General features: G+C 50.7%; 5 protein-coding genes across 5 annotated transcripts; all 5 read right to left on the minus strand.

Moving 5' to 3' along the window:
* Nucleotides 1-496: 496 nt before the first annotated feature.
* Nucleotides 497-1,246, minus strand: Pmar_PMAR018049 (cln3/battenin, putative; the record flags this gene model as incomplete). Its single annotated transcript, XM_002780953.1, has 1 exon — nucleotides 497-1,246. The coding sequence occupies one exon, from the start codon at nucleotides 1,244-1,246 to the stop codon at nucleotides 497-499; it is 750 nt and encodes a 249-aa protein (XP_002780999.1).
* A 2,191-nt stretch (nucleotides 1,247-3,437) lies between these two features.
* Pmar_PMAR018050 (m-phase inducer phosphatase, putative) lies at nucleotides 3,438-4,579 on the minus strand (the record flags this gene model as incomplete). The annotated part of the gene is made up of 8 exons (XM_002780954.1): nucleotides 3,438-3,509; nucleotides 3,550-3,612; nucleotides 3,663-3,717; nucleotides 3,772-3,888; nucleotides 4,021-4,200; nucleotides 4,244-4,355; nucleotides 4,421-4,482; nucleotides 4,530-4,579. The coding sequence occupies 8 exons, from the start codon at nucleotides 4,577-4,579 to the stop codon at nucleotides 3,438-3,440; spliced, it is 711 nt and encodes a 236-aa protein (XP_002781000.1).
* A 562-nt stretch (nucleotides 4,580-5,141) lies between these two features.
* On the minus strand, nucleotides 5,142-7,302 carry Pmar_PMAR018051 (fad oxidoreductase, putative; the record flags this gene model as incomplete). Its single annotated transcript, XM_002780955.1, has 14 exons — nucleotides 5,142-5,244; nucleotides 5,291-5,403; nucleotides 5,449-5,563; nucleotides 5,610-5,648; nucleotides 5,696-5,863; nucleotides 5,913-5,993; nucleotides 6,038-6,153; nucleotides 6,225-6,332; nucleotides 6,374-6,479; nucleotides 6,523-6,618; nucleotides 6,672-6,775; nucleotides 6,847-6,972; nucleotides 7,027-7,111; nucleotides 7,154-7,302. The coding sequence occupies 14 exons, from the start codon at nucleotides 7,300-7,302 to the stop codon at nucleotides 5,142-5,144; spliced, it is 1,509 nt and encodes a 502-aa protein (XP_002781001.1).
* Nucleotides 7,303-7,749: 447 nt separating this feature from the next.
* On the minus strand, nucleotides 7,750-8,083 carry Pmar_PMAR018052 (hypothetical protein; the record flags this gene model as incomplete). The annotated part of the gene is made up of 3 exons (XM_002780956.1): nucleotides 7,750-7,863; nucleotides 7,909-7,996; nucleotides 8,055-8,083. The coding sequence occupies 3 exons, from the start codon at nucleotides 8,081-8,083 to the stop codon at nucleotides 7,750-7,752; spliced, it is 231 nt and encodes a 76-aa protein (XP_002781002.1).
* A 1,732-nt stretch (nucleotides 8,084-9,815) lies between these two features.
* On the minus strand, nucleotides 9,816-13,222 carry Pmar_PMAR018053 (dynamin, putative; the record flags this gene model as incomplete). Its single annotated transcript, XM_002780957.1, has 20 exons — nucleotides 9,816-10,284; nucleotides 10,333-10,449; nucleotides 10,495-10,662; nucleotides 10,701-10,818; nucleotides 10,863-11,005; nucleotides 11,055-11,114; nucleotides 11,159-11,262; nucleotides 11,308-11,398; nucleotides 11,439-11,545; nucleotides 11,595-11,713; nucleotides 11,759-11,852; nucleotides 11,902-12,017; nucleotides 12,063-12,166; nucleotides 12,209-12,343; nucleotides 12,389-12,494; nucleotides 12,546-12,628; nucleotides 12,738-12,811; nucleotides 12,863-12,959; nucleotides 13,015-13,090; nucleotides 13,134-13,222. 20 exons carry the CDS (start codon nucleotides 13,220-13,222, stop codon nucleotides 9,865-9,867), a joined length of 2,421 nt encoding a protein of 806 aa, XP_002781003.1. The 3' UTR covers nucleotides 9,816-9,864.
* Nucleotides 13,223-14,182: the final 960 nt, after the last annotated feature.

The raw sequence follows: 14,182 nt of genomic DNA on the forward strand, positions 1-14,182 counted from the left end.
TATGCCTATGCTACATACCAAATGCCAGAAGTAACTCCAGCAGGAACTTCTTCTCATCAAATCTTCCATCAAGGAGGGGAACAACGAGGACGATGAGCACTGACGTTGGTGATATGCAAGGTACTACACTGAAGCAACGATCTGGTCAGGTAGCAAACAATGGCACTAGGAGACCCATCGTAAATGTATAACGGCCTATAACGACTACGACATGGAGGCAACTACTGTCACCTACTAAGCAATGATGGTAATAGGTGAAGTGACTAGAGCGTGGTAAGAACAAACAGCGCATATCCAACTACGATGACTACCAACAAAGAGTTATATAATATAGTCTAGACATACTCCAAAGGGAACTATTTCAGAAGATGGCATCTCTTAAGGCAGAGGAGAGGAACGGCAGTCGATCATGATGATGACATATTCAGTGAACCTCAATGGTCTGCATATAAGACTAAACAACAACACTGTTACTGATGATGTCAATACAGTTGTCTTAGTTGTAGATCTGTGGAGGCTCACTACAGTCGTATATCTTGCATTGACTCAGCACTGTATTGGCCAACCACAAATCCAAACCACTAGCAAGCACGATACCAATATTAGTAGCAGCAAAGCCCAAGTTGACCGACAGCTGTCTGAGGTCATTGGGGATATCCTCCTTACCCTGTATCTGATACATACAGTTGACATAAGAGAGCCCGCCCATTAGACCAATGACGGCTGCTAACGGTATGTATAGATAGAAACCCGCCAGGCCAAGGCCATTCCTGATGAAGTGGGTAGTAGCCTCGAAACCCCAGAAGATGGCGTTGCATGCCTGGAGAACAGTAGGCAACCAAACCCATTTTATGCGGAAGAAAGTCACAGACACTCTCGATATGGTCACACCAACGTTGTAGCCTATTAACATCATCTCATAGGAGTTAGCAGCAATATATGCAGAATGCACTTTATCTACATTGATAGAAGCTCGGTCCATAAAGCCGGACTGTATGAAGTACTCAAGAAAGTACACAGCGACCAAGTTGAAAATGATGAACCCCGCATATTTGCAAACACCCACAAGGGACTTCAAGTTGAGTTCAGCTGAGTTCTGCGTCTCGTCATCCTTCGTGCCCTTGACAGTCCTCTTGTTCGCCTGACGATTGATATAGAAGAAAGCACCAAAGTATATAGGCGTAAGCACATTCATAACCAACATGATCACAAATCTAGACCAATGGAAGACGTTGAGGAAAAGCATGTAAATAAGGGGAGCGAAAATCCCCGAAAGGCCCGTACCAAGGCCCCAGCCACCCACAAGGCTAGGCGGTAAGTGATGCAGCTGACTCAGGTTCAGTACTTCACCCAGTGCTTGAGAGAAACCAGTACTGACCGCTCCTGCCAGGGATAGGCCAAAACCAATATTGTCATTAGTCATCTTGCATGCTATTGCCAGCAAGACATAGGCAATCGTTTGAAAGACTAAGCATGCTGAGATCCTCACCAAAAAAGGAAAGTGCAGAAAGAACTTAGAGTGTAATATCGTCATGCCGAAACAAGCAGCCAACAAGACCATACTGAATGATGACATAGCATCTTCGTGATGGAACTGTTTCGCAAGATCTTGCGAAACGGTAAAGACAAAGTTATAACCCGTATTATTGATAAAACCACATAGGGTAGTCGCGACGAAGCAAGAGATGTATGTCCTTCGAACCATATGTTCAGCCGTAGAGCCCTTGCTACTGTCGTCTGCAACACTATCATCTGCTTTATCTACTACTGCAACTACGGAAGAATTGGACTCGGACGAAGCGAGCCTCTCCGGGTCTTCCGAAGATGTTTTGCTTCCAACGGACATGACGGTAAGGGGCAAATGAGAATAGAAACCTACCGAGATTAGCATGTCGATCAAGCGCTCACAAGTATGGCAACGACGATAATGTGGATGGATGTACTTCAAGTCGTAATCGGGTCGTCGATTGATATTTTGGATAATCGATGCGAGCGACCTCTGGCAAAACAATCCCAAAGGTAGGCACGGTTATCAGATAATATTAAGCTGCGGTCGATGAGGTCGAGAGGCTGGTGTAAGACGCTGCTGCATCATTGTCGCTGTCCCCAATCCCCCGTAGCATACAATATGTCTCTCTAGACTGAAGAATTTCCTTAGCTAAGCTTATGATGAAGATAGTCTTCGTCGGCTAAGTATGAACAAGCAGCCTTGGAAGGCATTCTCGTGCAGTTACATTCAGTGTAGTGTTGTCTCAATGGTCAAATCACTAACACTGGAGTGCCAACAATAACTCTCATAAGAATCTACGAAGGCTCCGAATATAAACAATCGTTTGACACATGAACACGTGAGCTACGCTTCGCACTCTCGCGCCCGCCATATACTGTCTACATTACACAGGCAGGACCGCTTGCAGGCTACTGTGCGAGCAAGTCCTCTTACCACGATCATGATGATAGCGTGACACGAAATGTAAAAAGCGCGCGCCCTGATGAAGATCATCAGTGTCTTCTTCTAACGACACTTGAATCAAACGCTTAGTATATTTATCGAAAACGATGTTAGTGTGGTACAAACAACCTCAACAGCAAACTAACATTGGTACTAGAGAAGCAGCGTTAAGGCTATATTGCTCAGTTCATTCTTGCACTGGGGATGTTACATTACTCTATACCACTTCATCGTCATTATCATCATCGGCGTCTGACACGCAGGGGTCAAGCATGGATACACCTGATAAAATGCATACATCCAACAGAATAGACCATTGCCAGGGTAGTAGACGCGTGAATCCACAAGCTTACGGACAGGTTGGAAATCGTGAGCCCTATCGCGAGGAGACATGTCATGTACTGAGCATTCATAGTCAGACATGATAACCTAGGAAGATGGGCCCCTCCCAGCTGTGCTGGCTATCACAGCTACATATAACGCGATTGACGGCACCTCACGAACCTCTCCAATCGCCAAAGCCGTGTTCGACCAACAGATGATCGTCTCCAAAGTTCATTCGGAATCACTTTATTCTAATCCCTAGTAATGTCGAGCCTAGAGTGCAACATATTCACCCCTTCTTACTGCTCACAGAAGATCTGCGCGTACCCGATCCCCGGCCAGCGGACGTGAATGCCGTCTGAGGATGAGCATCAACAGGCTGAGAAGCCTCAAGTGTCATGTCAAGTACTGCTGTGCTCGCAGTGTTGCTGCACGTATCCTCAGATGAGCCCCAACCAGCCACAGTGTTGTCCTTGCTGTGAATGCTTGGTCGTACATGCCAAATGAGGTCATCGGATAGCAACCTTGAGTAGCATACATTATCAAGACCGTCCTCAATACCCTCACCTTATTGGGGACTCTCTCTCATCCATCGTCCCCCAAGACGACGAGGAAAGGCGAGAGGAGCGGCGTCGACAAGACTCTAGCAGGGTAAATGCACTTAACCGTCCATCATCGCTACGCCCTCACCACGGAATGAGATCTCCATATCATCGAAGCATCGCCCACGTGCCTGCTACTAACCAGTAATCAACTCGATACACTAGCCCCACCTTTCGCCGTCGACCACGTGCAACCAGAGCTGGTGGGGGACTACTTCTACCCAGCTGCCGGCTCTGACAACGACTACTAGCTAGCTACGAGCATACGATGAATTATATCTCACATCAGGGTATAGCAGGTTAGGTCCAATATCGACGTTCTCTGCGCTGTTACCTTGCCTGACATAGAGGGCAAGTACTGGACACGGGGTAGCTGTATCATAAGCAGCTCACATTTCGGTGTAGGCCTGGGGCTCGCAGAGCTGTTTGAACTTCCGAAAGAAGTCGCAATAGCCACCCTTCATGACATACAGCTCCAGTGGCCTCGAACACCCATACCGAGCAGAGTGCCTGCCCGAACATGCCATGCTCCCATGGTCTACAGTTTTGATGGCTACAAGGTCATTTACGGAAATCCTCCAAGCTAGCCTATATGTGAAACGAGTTAGCACATGGACGAGGCAACCCGTCCTGTCCTCCTACTTGTTCAAAGCGTCAGTCGCAAGAGGTGCTCTGACTTGAGAGAATTCACAGTGGAGGATTATTATAGCCCGACGCCGATCTCGGCTGGCTAGCTCGTTGAACACGAACTCCTTCAGAGACTCCATGTTATACGGAGGGAAGTTCATGGCATTCACTATATGGCCCCCCTTGAACTCATATCTGCCAAACGATGCAGCAACTACTACCACATAGCACACCTTACGGGTAGCGACAGTCGACAAGATAGATGGCATCTTCCTCAGAGACTTTATCCGACCGAACAAGCTCTGCCACAGTCTCGGTACTAACGTATCGGAGAAGGGACTCAGTATAGCCTACACTCGAGCAGTAGTAGGAAGGGGTGGTCGAGGTAGTGCATACGTTTGCTGGTAGGTGTCACATTGACAGTTTGCAGTGACCGACACGGCGTGGCTCCGCGACTTGGTGCTTCGTTTAATGTACCTCAACTCGAGCCTATATATCTCGAGGCACTTCAGGGTGACACTCACTTGAAAGGCGCTCGGAAGAGCGTATAAGACCGTCTTTTCTCGGTAAGCATAGTAGATGTGGTTCATATGATATACCTGTTAGCTCGCAGTTCGCATCCATCAAGTTTGACAACACTGGACATGTACGATGAGAGCGAGAATAGTGGCCGTCCTCACCGTGAGGGGACCTTTTACTCGTTTCCTCATCCTCTCGATCATCAAGGGGCCGTACCTGCTGACCTCTCCCAGCCGGCAATGGTGACCCGTCAGAATACATTTAGCATAAGCAAGCTGCCGCTAGCCACACGTGCCCACTGCTACGAGCAGCGACATTCAACACACAAGAGTTCAGTATAGAAGACAAGTCGACGTAGCGAGTTAGGCAGCACATGGCTGAGCATCAAGACAGAGTCAAGGACCGTGAGAGATCAGCTAGCGTCTCTCAGTTAAGATTAAAGGATGCTCTGTCCAAGGTGATGAGGGCTGCTGAGGTTGCTACTACCGCCCCAAGGGTATTGACGGGAACACAATCTAATCAATTCCAAATGCGGATAAGAAATACCATCCTCAGTCGGACCAGACCCAAGCAAACAGATAGAAGGATTTTCACTCAGTGTACGAGGAGAAAACGTCTCAGGCCAAGACAAGCTCAGCAATACAGGGATCGGACAGATCCACGGCCAGCGTGGCCATCGCCCCCTCATGGTCAAACTCTGCGCCAAGATGAGCACAAACCCTGACACACACAGTTGTTTAGCGTGGCATTCAAGAGGCCGCCCCACCTTAGAGCATCCGACAAGGCGCTGGCTAAACAGACAGTCGCTCCTGGTGAGGGCGTGATGTTGAATATCATACTGGGCATTCCTGGATCGACTATCTTGCCAGCTCCCATCAGCTGAGCACCGGAGCTTGAGTACCCTCATACGACGGGAAGCCTTACCAGAACTTTCCTCTCAGTGTCCAGCAACTGTGGGCGGACCCCTCCGAGCCCATACGCTGGTGTCAGTCTGATGGTCCCTCGAGCAATGGCCGGGACCAATCTCCCCGCTTCGTTGCTGAAGTACAGCCACTCCTGAGAAGTCAAAGCCGCACTACTCTTACATGGCGTACTGTTGCTCTCCAAGCAGTGGGACCTCATACCTGCGACCATGGAAGGACACTCACATCCCCACGCCTCCCTTTGCTACGTCATCTGTGCCAGAGCATATCCTATCAAGTGTGGCCTGTCTGCGAGGATGTCAGCTATGGCAGCCAGCGTTGCAGGGTCCGTCAACTGCATCGTCTTCAGAGCGTCCGGTAGGGACTCCACAAGGTACCTCTCCATCATCGGGTGGAACGCTGCCGTTGGACCAAACCTAGAACGGGAAGACCTCCTCACAAGCAGCAGATCGTCACAAGCCCCACCGAGTTGGATGCCCGAGTCGGGCAATATCGGGGTCAGCATGAGGAGCAGCAAAAGGCAAGGCAGGGTCCTGGACGGCGTACCTGACCTCAACACTATGGCCCTTCAAATAGCATCAAGCCCCTACACCTTGCCGTTGAGTAGTCTGCGATAAGCTCCTGATGAGCCCGCGAAGAAGAAGGAACCCGCTATGGGAAGTAACGACAGATGCTTAGCAAGACCAAGGATGTGCGCCAACAGCAACTGAACCGACATGTACACCAAGGCTGCTGGTCGGGAGTATCCTTCGAGGAGGAAGCGCACAGGGAAAGTACCGAGTAGCCGCCAGCTGAGACGATGCAGAATCTGGCCCGAACCTCAACATGGTTCATAGAGCATCGTATGATGATATCTCCGTTATCAGATACCATGGTAGAGCCAACCTTGAATATGATAGTCCTACAAGATATGGGTCTCGACTCACTTTTGTTGATGTTATGAACTCTATCTTTTTACCACGTATCAGGGCATCCCGTCGAGAGTGGCGAACGAAGGACTGTGTGAGCTCACCATAGTCCACAGCAGCGTACCTTTCCTCAGCAATCTAAGTAGCAATTGCCAGTTTCAACTCACTCATTTTCTGAGAATAGAGCCGCTAGAGGCTCCTCTCTGAACTTCGACCCCTGAAGGTCCTCCAACACTACTGCTGGCTCCAACCGTGATATCTCCCTCCTGATGAGAGCCCCATAACCAATCTCAACTCTGGGACACTATACGTCTACTTGTCCTCTGTAAACTGCATTGAGGGGAACTCCTCCTTGAAGGACTCATACCGTCGCCTGAGCAACTCCTGCTCATCTTCGCCGATGCCAAGACACAGCTTCGACTGAAGCCAGCCACCCATGATTGCGACTACGGACGAGCCCCACCACACCCTCTGAGTAGAGTGGGCCCTACCATCCTGAAAATACAGCTATCCCTCTCCGTCTCGTCCAGGACGTTGACAGTGAAACGCCGTAGCAACTCAGCTTGGCTGTTGGCCCGACGAGCCTTATGCAAATCGTAATTAGTCTCGATATCGCCCTACTACAGGGAAGATACTATTCATGATACAATACAGGTCAGAGGAGCCCCTACACGGTGCATGGTCTGCGAGTTACTCGTTGCATGGCTGCACACTCTCCCCACATTATGATGCCTTTCCAGCACTATGACAGAGTTTCTAAGTAGTCGAGAATACCTCCTCCACCATCACCAGCCTTACATGTCCGTGAACCGAGTAAGGACCCAAGCCAGCGAACAGCCACTGATACCACCGCCCACGATAGCAACGTCGCATCTGTAGGAACCACGAGCAGTGTGATGGCAAGTGACCAACTGTTCATTACACGTGCTTTTGATGAGCTCCTGCATCGTGGGAAATGCTCGGCAGGGCGACAACAGAACGACGGGCTGGCATCTGACACGATGCCCGTCCCAGAAGCCTGCCGGGGTGCACCGAGCATATCATAAGAATCGATCTCCAAGACCTCGTGGCATACAAGCACTGACCAGCCATCAGCTCCTTCTACGGAAAAGTAACACAAAACTAGAGTGCTTGAAAGAGTGCTGGTGGTAGTCATGTACACAAGGTGCAATATTAAGTGCTGGTGCAGCCTCACTACGGATCTTTCCTCTCAACTGCTAGACCGTACAAGTGTCGGAATACTTGAACATGGTACCTGCCCAACCCCTAGACTATGAGCCGATCCCCCACTGAGTACACCCAATTCGAGCCTTACTCCATGTCGCTCATATCGTGCCTATTGCCAGGCCACAATGCTACCAGCATCATCGCGGCTCCACTCAATGGGCTGATCTTCAATCTACATCGCCCCAGTCTGGATAGAGTAGCCCTGTACAGATGTGCAGGGCTTGCTGAATGCCATACACTGACTCGTCCTCCGCTGCTACTCTGTGAGTAGTCTCGAACACCTGACCAGCTCAATGATGAGACTTCTGGGTGGCGTACAGGAGTACCTTGCGCCGGACCCGTTTAATCATCGCTACAACACGAGAACAGCCACTGCCAGCTATAAGAGTAGCAGCCGATAGCAGGATGTTGAACCTGAGGACGAATCGAAGGATGACCATGAAGAGCCCACACCATATTTCCTGCAAGTTACCAAGGTTTGAGCGTCAGGCCCGCAGCCATCTCGTGGAAGGCTCGCTATCACTGCAAAGGACGTACCACTAGGCATACACTCTTAAAGATGGAAAGCAACTCCACTGGCCTACACTGGCCAGACTTCCAACCATACTTCTCACTACAGCCATCTACACATGACAGCAATCGCGGCATTACGCCCTGTACCATAGTTAGAGCCACGCCAACCACAAACCAACAGTCCGGTCTCTTACTAAACAGTTTATGCCGGCTCCTCGGCATATGCACGACCTCCACAACGCACGCCTCACGAGTAGCGAAGTATATAAGGCGCTTCGCCGCTGTATTCAACGACCCCGTCCCTGAGGCTGCATGGTAACGGTTTAACACCGAACGTGAGGCCTAGTGCCACGTCCAAAGCGACCCCGTAGGCTGGACGAAGACCAACCCCATAATCATTCGAACCACCAGTGATACTATCCAGGTTACGACGATTCTTCAACAGGAAAGTACCCAACGTGACGTCTTCAGAACGGTAATGTAGAAGACCAAGCGATACCACACCATTGTATAACACCACAGCACTATTGGAGCGTTCGAAAAAAGCTACCTGCAGACTGGTTCGTTTGACCCGACAAAGCCGGTGTATGGACGTAACACAGTCTACAACCCTCAACGACTTGAGAGCCTACATTCGAGGCCGAGACCCCCAATAGCACAGCGCATATCACACCAACGCTGCCCATGCCCAGCTCCACCACCCAGGCATCTGGGCGGAACACATCGGGCTTCATAAAATCACGCAGACCTAGGTCCATGAGAAGGCCTGCCCTCCGATACCAGGATCATCTGTTAGTCTCCTTGAGCTCATGATACTAACGAACCACTCCCTGTCCAGGTTCCCCCTCATAGCGAGGCCGAAAGCTACACCATTGTGGAACTCTGGCCAGACCATAGCAGTCGTGGTCGCCTCGGACAAGGTAACCCTTTACTAGAGACCGCCTCCATAGTTAATAACGGCCTATCCCGTGTGCCAAAAACCATTGCTCCCCGACCAAAACTCGCAGGGGTATTATCCGAGACCACTAAATCTAACCAGTACTGCTGTTCCTATACATCAATTCCTCGAGCCGTTCGTCTGGACCAGGGTCGTACCTCTTTACTGAGCTTTTCCTCTCCTGCCGGATCCCCGTTTACCTCCACATGCATCACGATAAGATTGTGACAACACCACAGCATTTGCTGCTCCTCCAACACTGAGACCCCAGCAGCTAGAAGAAGAAGAAGCTCCCAGCCACTCGAGTGACTACTTCCTCCACTGCCCTTTTCGCAACATGAAGGGATCCGGGATACTTCCCCTGGTCTATTCTCAACCTCGGTCCTAACAACACTACCCATGATGAACACACACAGCTTAGTCCAAGGCTCTACCCAAAGGCTCCCTACCTAGAGGGTATCTCGTTCGCTGCTACCTTAGGATTGGGCTGAAGAAAATCAAGACACGAATCATTGGCAGGGCCTCATGAGTGCAGCAGCAGGCATCACAATGCAGCCATATTAGGATAGGATACTACCACTGAGCCCCAAGAGGACGCGAACAGATCGTCATCTCCATCACGAGAGCCCATCGTAGCGAGCCGCGAGTCGGCGTCCTCGATAGAGGCATTATTCTCAATGGTACTCAACTACCCGCCCAGAATGACAGTAAGATGCCTGCATTGACATACTATGCGCAAAAACAAGGGGGACTCCCTATCGTACACAACTGCTTCGACGATGGTCTTTGAGGGCACTCGAGCCCAATGCTATTGAGATGCAACGTACAGTTATCAGTCATCTTGGAAAAGGGGATTGTGCGCCGGCTGGGTCCTCCTACTGCCTGGGTAGTTTCTCCCTCCAAAGAGGGACGAGCCCTGGCCAGGATGGGCAGCCGGGATGCTACCCGTGTTGCCTCCATGAACCTTTGAGGTAGAGTTGCCGAACAGACTACCACCCGGCGGGGGAGCAGGCGGCGGCGGCCCAGACGTGACGTTGCCTGGTGGAGGGACCCCAGCTGAGGGTGGCGGTGGTGCTCCAGTGGACTTGTAAACTCCAGAATACTGCTGTTTGCTGGTCTTAGGGCTCCTAGGCCTCCGAGTGGCTGGAGGGGATATCGATTCATCTCCCAACATGTCCATAGTCTCCAACTGTAGTGCCGTAATGGTAGGGTCCCGCTGCAGTACATTGTGTGCATTGTCCAGGATACGCAACTAACACACCATCCTATTCTCCAAGCTCTCCAGCCAACCCCTCCCCACCTGCGTCGTCAGCTGCTTCCTCTCTTCCATGATATGCGGTGGCTCCCCAAGTAGCTCCGGCAGCTTCTCGGCTCTGTTGACGTTGGTGTACAGCTCAAACTGGAGCTTGTCTTGCACCTACACAGTAGTCTCCCACCCTCCTTCGCAGTCTCACTGCCTCACCTGGCGAACCAGGAAGTACCCGACGGCCCTTGGGACCGAGTCGCGAACATTCCTGATGATTAGGGAGAAGTAGGCATCAAGACGGCGGCGTATCTCCGTCACATAAGGCCCAGCATAACCACGACGATGGCTGGCCCTCTGCCCCATCACATTCCTCGGGACCTGTTCCTTCCGATACACACACAGGACCACAGCAACCAACCCACCTGCTGCTGCTGCTGTGCTACTCCACCTTGGGCTGGCCCGCCAGGCCCTCCAGCGACTCCCGGGGGCGATTCCATATTGGAAGTAGGACCATTAGGCAAGGCCGGGGAAGGCTGGTACCTATCCTCAACTATCCAACCATTTCCTCAACCAATAACACCCACATCGGTTGCATCGATCCATGGCTTTCCAAATACTCCTCATCGTTCGTAAAGAGGTACCCCGTATCATAAGCCACCAAGTCCTCCAATATAGCCCGGGTATGCTCCTTCTCTCTGTAAAGGATCTGCGAGGTGAGCTCTAGTACCTGGACGACAGCCACATCTATTAACCAATCCTAAGCCTCGGCCTACTACCTGGTCCGCGAGCTTGGGAAAGCGCTTGAAGACCGTTCGAGCCATCTTCTGGCTGAGGACCTACGACACACCTAAGCAACGCTAGCCATAGCCAACTGGTCTACCTCGAGAGTAGCCGCAACGGTGTTCAAACACTCCATCGTAGGGCCTTGAATTTGGCGGAGGTATGGTAGGATAAGAAATTCGAAAATATCAGGAGATGGGAAGCCTGATAATTGCACGCCATGACACCCTAAATCCACAGCTGATCTACCTGGCAAGGCATCGCCCTCATGGACCCTAATAGCCCTCTCAATGTCCTCATCAGTGAGGTCTCTAGTGCAGGGCTCCTCTTCGAAGTCGGCCTGAGCACAGCTACCCAAAGCCCATCCAAGGAGACCCTACCAAGAAGTCATTAAACACACTCCTTATTTGACTGCCCCCAGAGGCCAGCTGTTCTCCACTCTCAGCAGAGGCCGCCAAGTAGTGTTGGAGTTTCCTATCGTTCCTCCCTAACACAGCACCATCACCATACCACCATGACCTCCCTCCTACTACTACCCCTGATAGTGTTCTTGAACATATCACAATAATCCGTTATCATAGTCCACATCAGTTGGACCTGCTCCTTCTCATCCACAGGCACACCGCTACCAATCTGCTCTAGTCTATCCTGGACCCTAACACACTACGTATTGGCTCTTCCTCTACCATCAACACACTACTTCGTCCTTCTATCGGTTATCTCCTTCTTAATTTCAGGTAGGAAATTGCGTATGTGACGAAACAGTACCCTCGTAAGCTTCTGGACCAGGCAACCTGCGAGCCCACCAACCTTCGACTACCTCCAAGAGCATCTCCTCCTCACCTGTGCCCGTCAGGCCAGGAGGAAGCTTGTTGTATTTAGGATGACTTTCGAACCATTCCTTCTCATGCTGTAACGCCTCCTTCACCCTCATATTCTCACGTATATCGGCCTGTGACCTACAACGCCTCGTCACTCGACCATCACTACCACCAAAGAAGTACCTATTTTTCACCCCAACGTAGCCTAACCGCAGAGGTATGTCCTCTCCAGTGAGCATCTTGATTGCATCAGTGCCTCTGTCCATGATATCGATTTTCGTGATCACCTACACTGACAATACTGCGAGCATCAGACGTGACAATACTACCCCTATCGTCCTGAACCCAGAAGGGTCAACCTGCCGGGCCATCTGCAAGGCATCGCTAGTACTCAGGTCCTGGTTAGCCGCCAGAACCGCCAATATGATAGTCCGAGGGTCCCGAATGTAACGGTAAGTCATGTCCTACCATCAAGCATTAGAGCATTCTTATGGAAGAGTTCAGCCCACCTTGGTGACCTTCTCAATATCCTCCTTCTGGTCTGAGCCCTTCACAGGGACACGAGTAATTCCAGGCAAGTCAATCAAAGTCAGATCAGGGGCCGCCGTCGCGTATCTGTCGCAGCAGCTCCCATCACCACTACCACCACTCAGGCATCACGGCTACATGGTCATAACTATGGGGTCATCCACTATACCCTTGTTGGCTCCAGCTGCAACATCAGTGAGCCTTTCAATTTCCTTGCGGACCTAACAGAAACCACTCTGAGAGACATAATATCACGTGAAAACCTATGGCAGCTACAAGGCGGCAACTAAATAGGAGCTCTTCATTGGCACCCAAAGCCTCGCCTATTACCTCATCAAAGTCCGTGAACTTCTTCTCAGGGCGGTCAGGGAATACTGCCCAAGCATCATCAGGTTTATGATCACCTAAGGAAGGGCCCCCTCCACTCGTAAACAACCGTCATCACTCCCGCTCACTTTCAGACAGATGGACCAACCTAAGCTCAAGAGGTCTTCTTGTTACCACCCCATCCCCACGAGGGAGGAAGTCAAGCCCAACAACGCTCTCCAACACCTGACAGAGACCACCGTGAAGTCGACCATGAGCAGCAGTCGACAGGGCACCCTACCGAACTCTTCCCTGAGCTTTGGGTACCGACAACGACAATTCGAGGGAGGTTGATAATCTTCTGTAGGCCGACGTCCCTGAGAGCACCAATGACCCTCACAGAGATACCCTCAATACTACCTGAGCTCATCCACCACATTGATAAGCCGTCGGAGGTTATCATATAGGCCGTTGGGAGTAACAGTGGATTCAGCAGCAGCTGCCGTCATCGTGATCAACTCCTGCTACTAAACTCTGAATACAACATCCATCGGAAGCCCATCTAGCCGAAATTAAGCAACATAGAAACACAACTCGTAGGGGTCGATAGAAACTCAATGGTCCCTGTATGAATAGACCATGTCATACCAATGCTACATGTTGACTCTACACGAGAAAGTTGTTTTTCAGAAGAGCAACTACCTACAACACGACTACCTCCATGGAGCACACCAAGTAGCTTCACCAGTGATTATACTGGGAATACTCCCAGACATACCAATCATAGCCACACTACCTTACTATGTTGGTCGAGGAAGGATCACAGCCCACGGTTGAGATGCACAACTCTTCACACGTAACACTCTCCAAGGGGTCGATCAATAGATTCACAAGTAGTACGGTAATCCACTACGAGCGCTTGTCAAAACAAACCAGGCCTGGTACGAAAGAGAAAGCTATTTAATAATGCAACTTCTAACAGAAGAGTTTTCTCGTGCATCCGGGTGATAATTTCGTGGCGCGTGACGGGTTGAAGCGCAAAACGATGGTAGCCACCATGCATGTGCAGTGTCACCCTTCTCGTGCGGATCCTCCCTGGACGAATTGAGTGGCCTGGATTTCGTGGGGATCGCCATCACTCAGCGTGCTCAAGTCCTGTTCCATAACTAAATCAGCGCAAGGAGGAACCTTGAATTGAGATGACTACTCTAACGATACTGAGTTGATATTCCAAATGACACCGGATTGTGCGAGCAGTAGATCTGTTGCGGAGTATGTGAGTGTTATCGTGATCGTTCAGTTAGCGACCGACTGTCGGCGTCAGTCGCTCACAGACGTTGGTTACTCTCCTCGCCATTACAGCACAGTTATTCCAACGAATTCATAATCCTGTACCCAGCAGAGCATCGCAACAAGGCCACAACGGCTATACCACTGAGACCAATTAACACACTCAACCCTTCCACGCA

Source organism: Perkinsus marinus (genome assembly GCF_000006405.1).
Source record: "Perkinsus marinus ATCC 50983 genomic scaffold scf_1104296943930, whole genome shotgun sequence".
NCBI classification, from domain to species: domain Eukaryota; phylum Perkinsozoa; order Perkinsida; family Perkinsidae; genus Perkinsus; species Perkinsus marinus.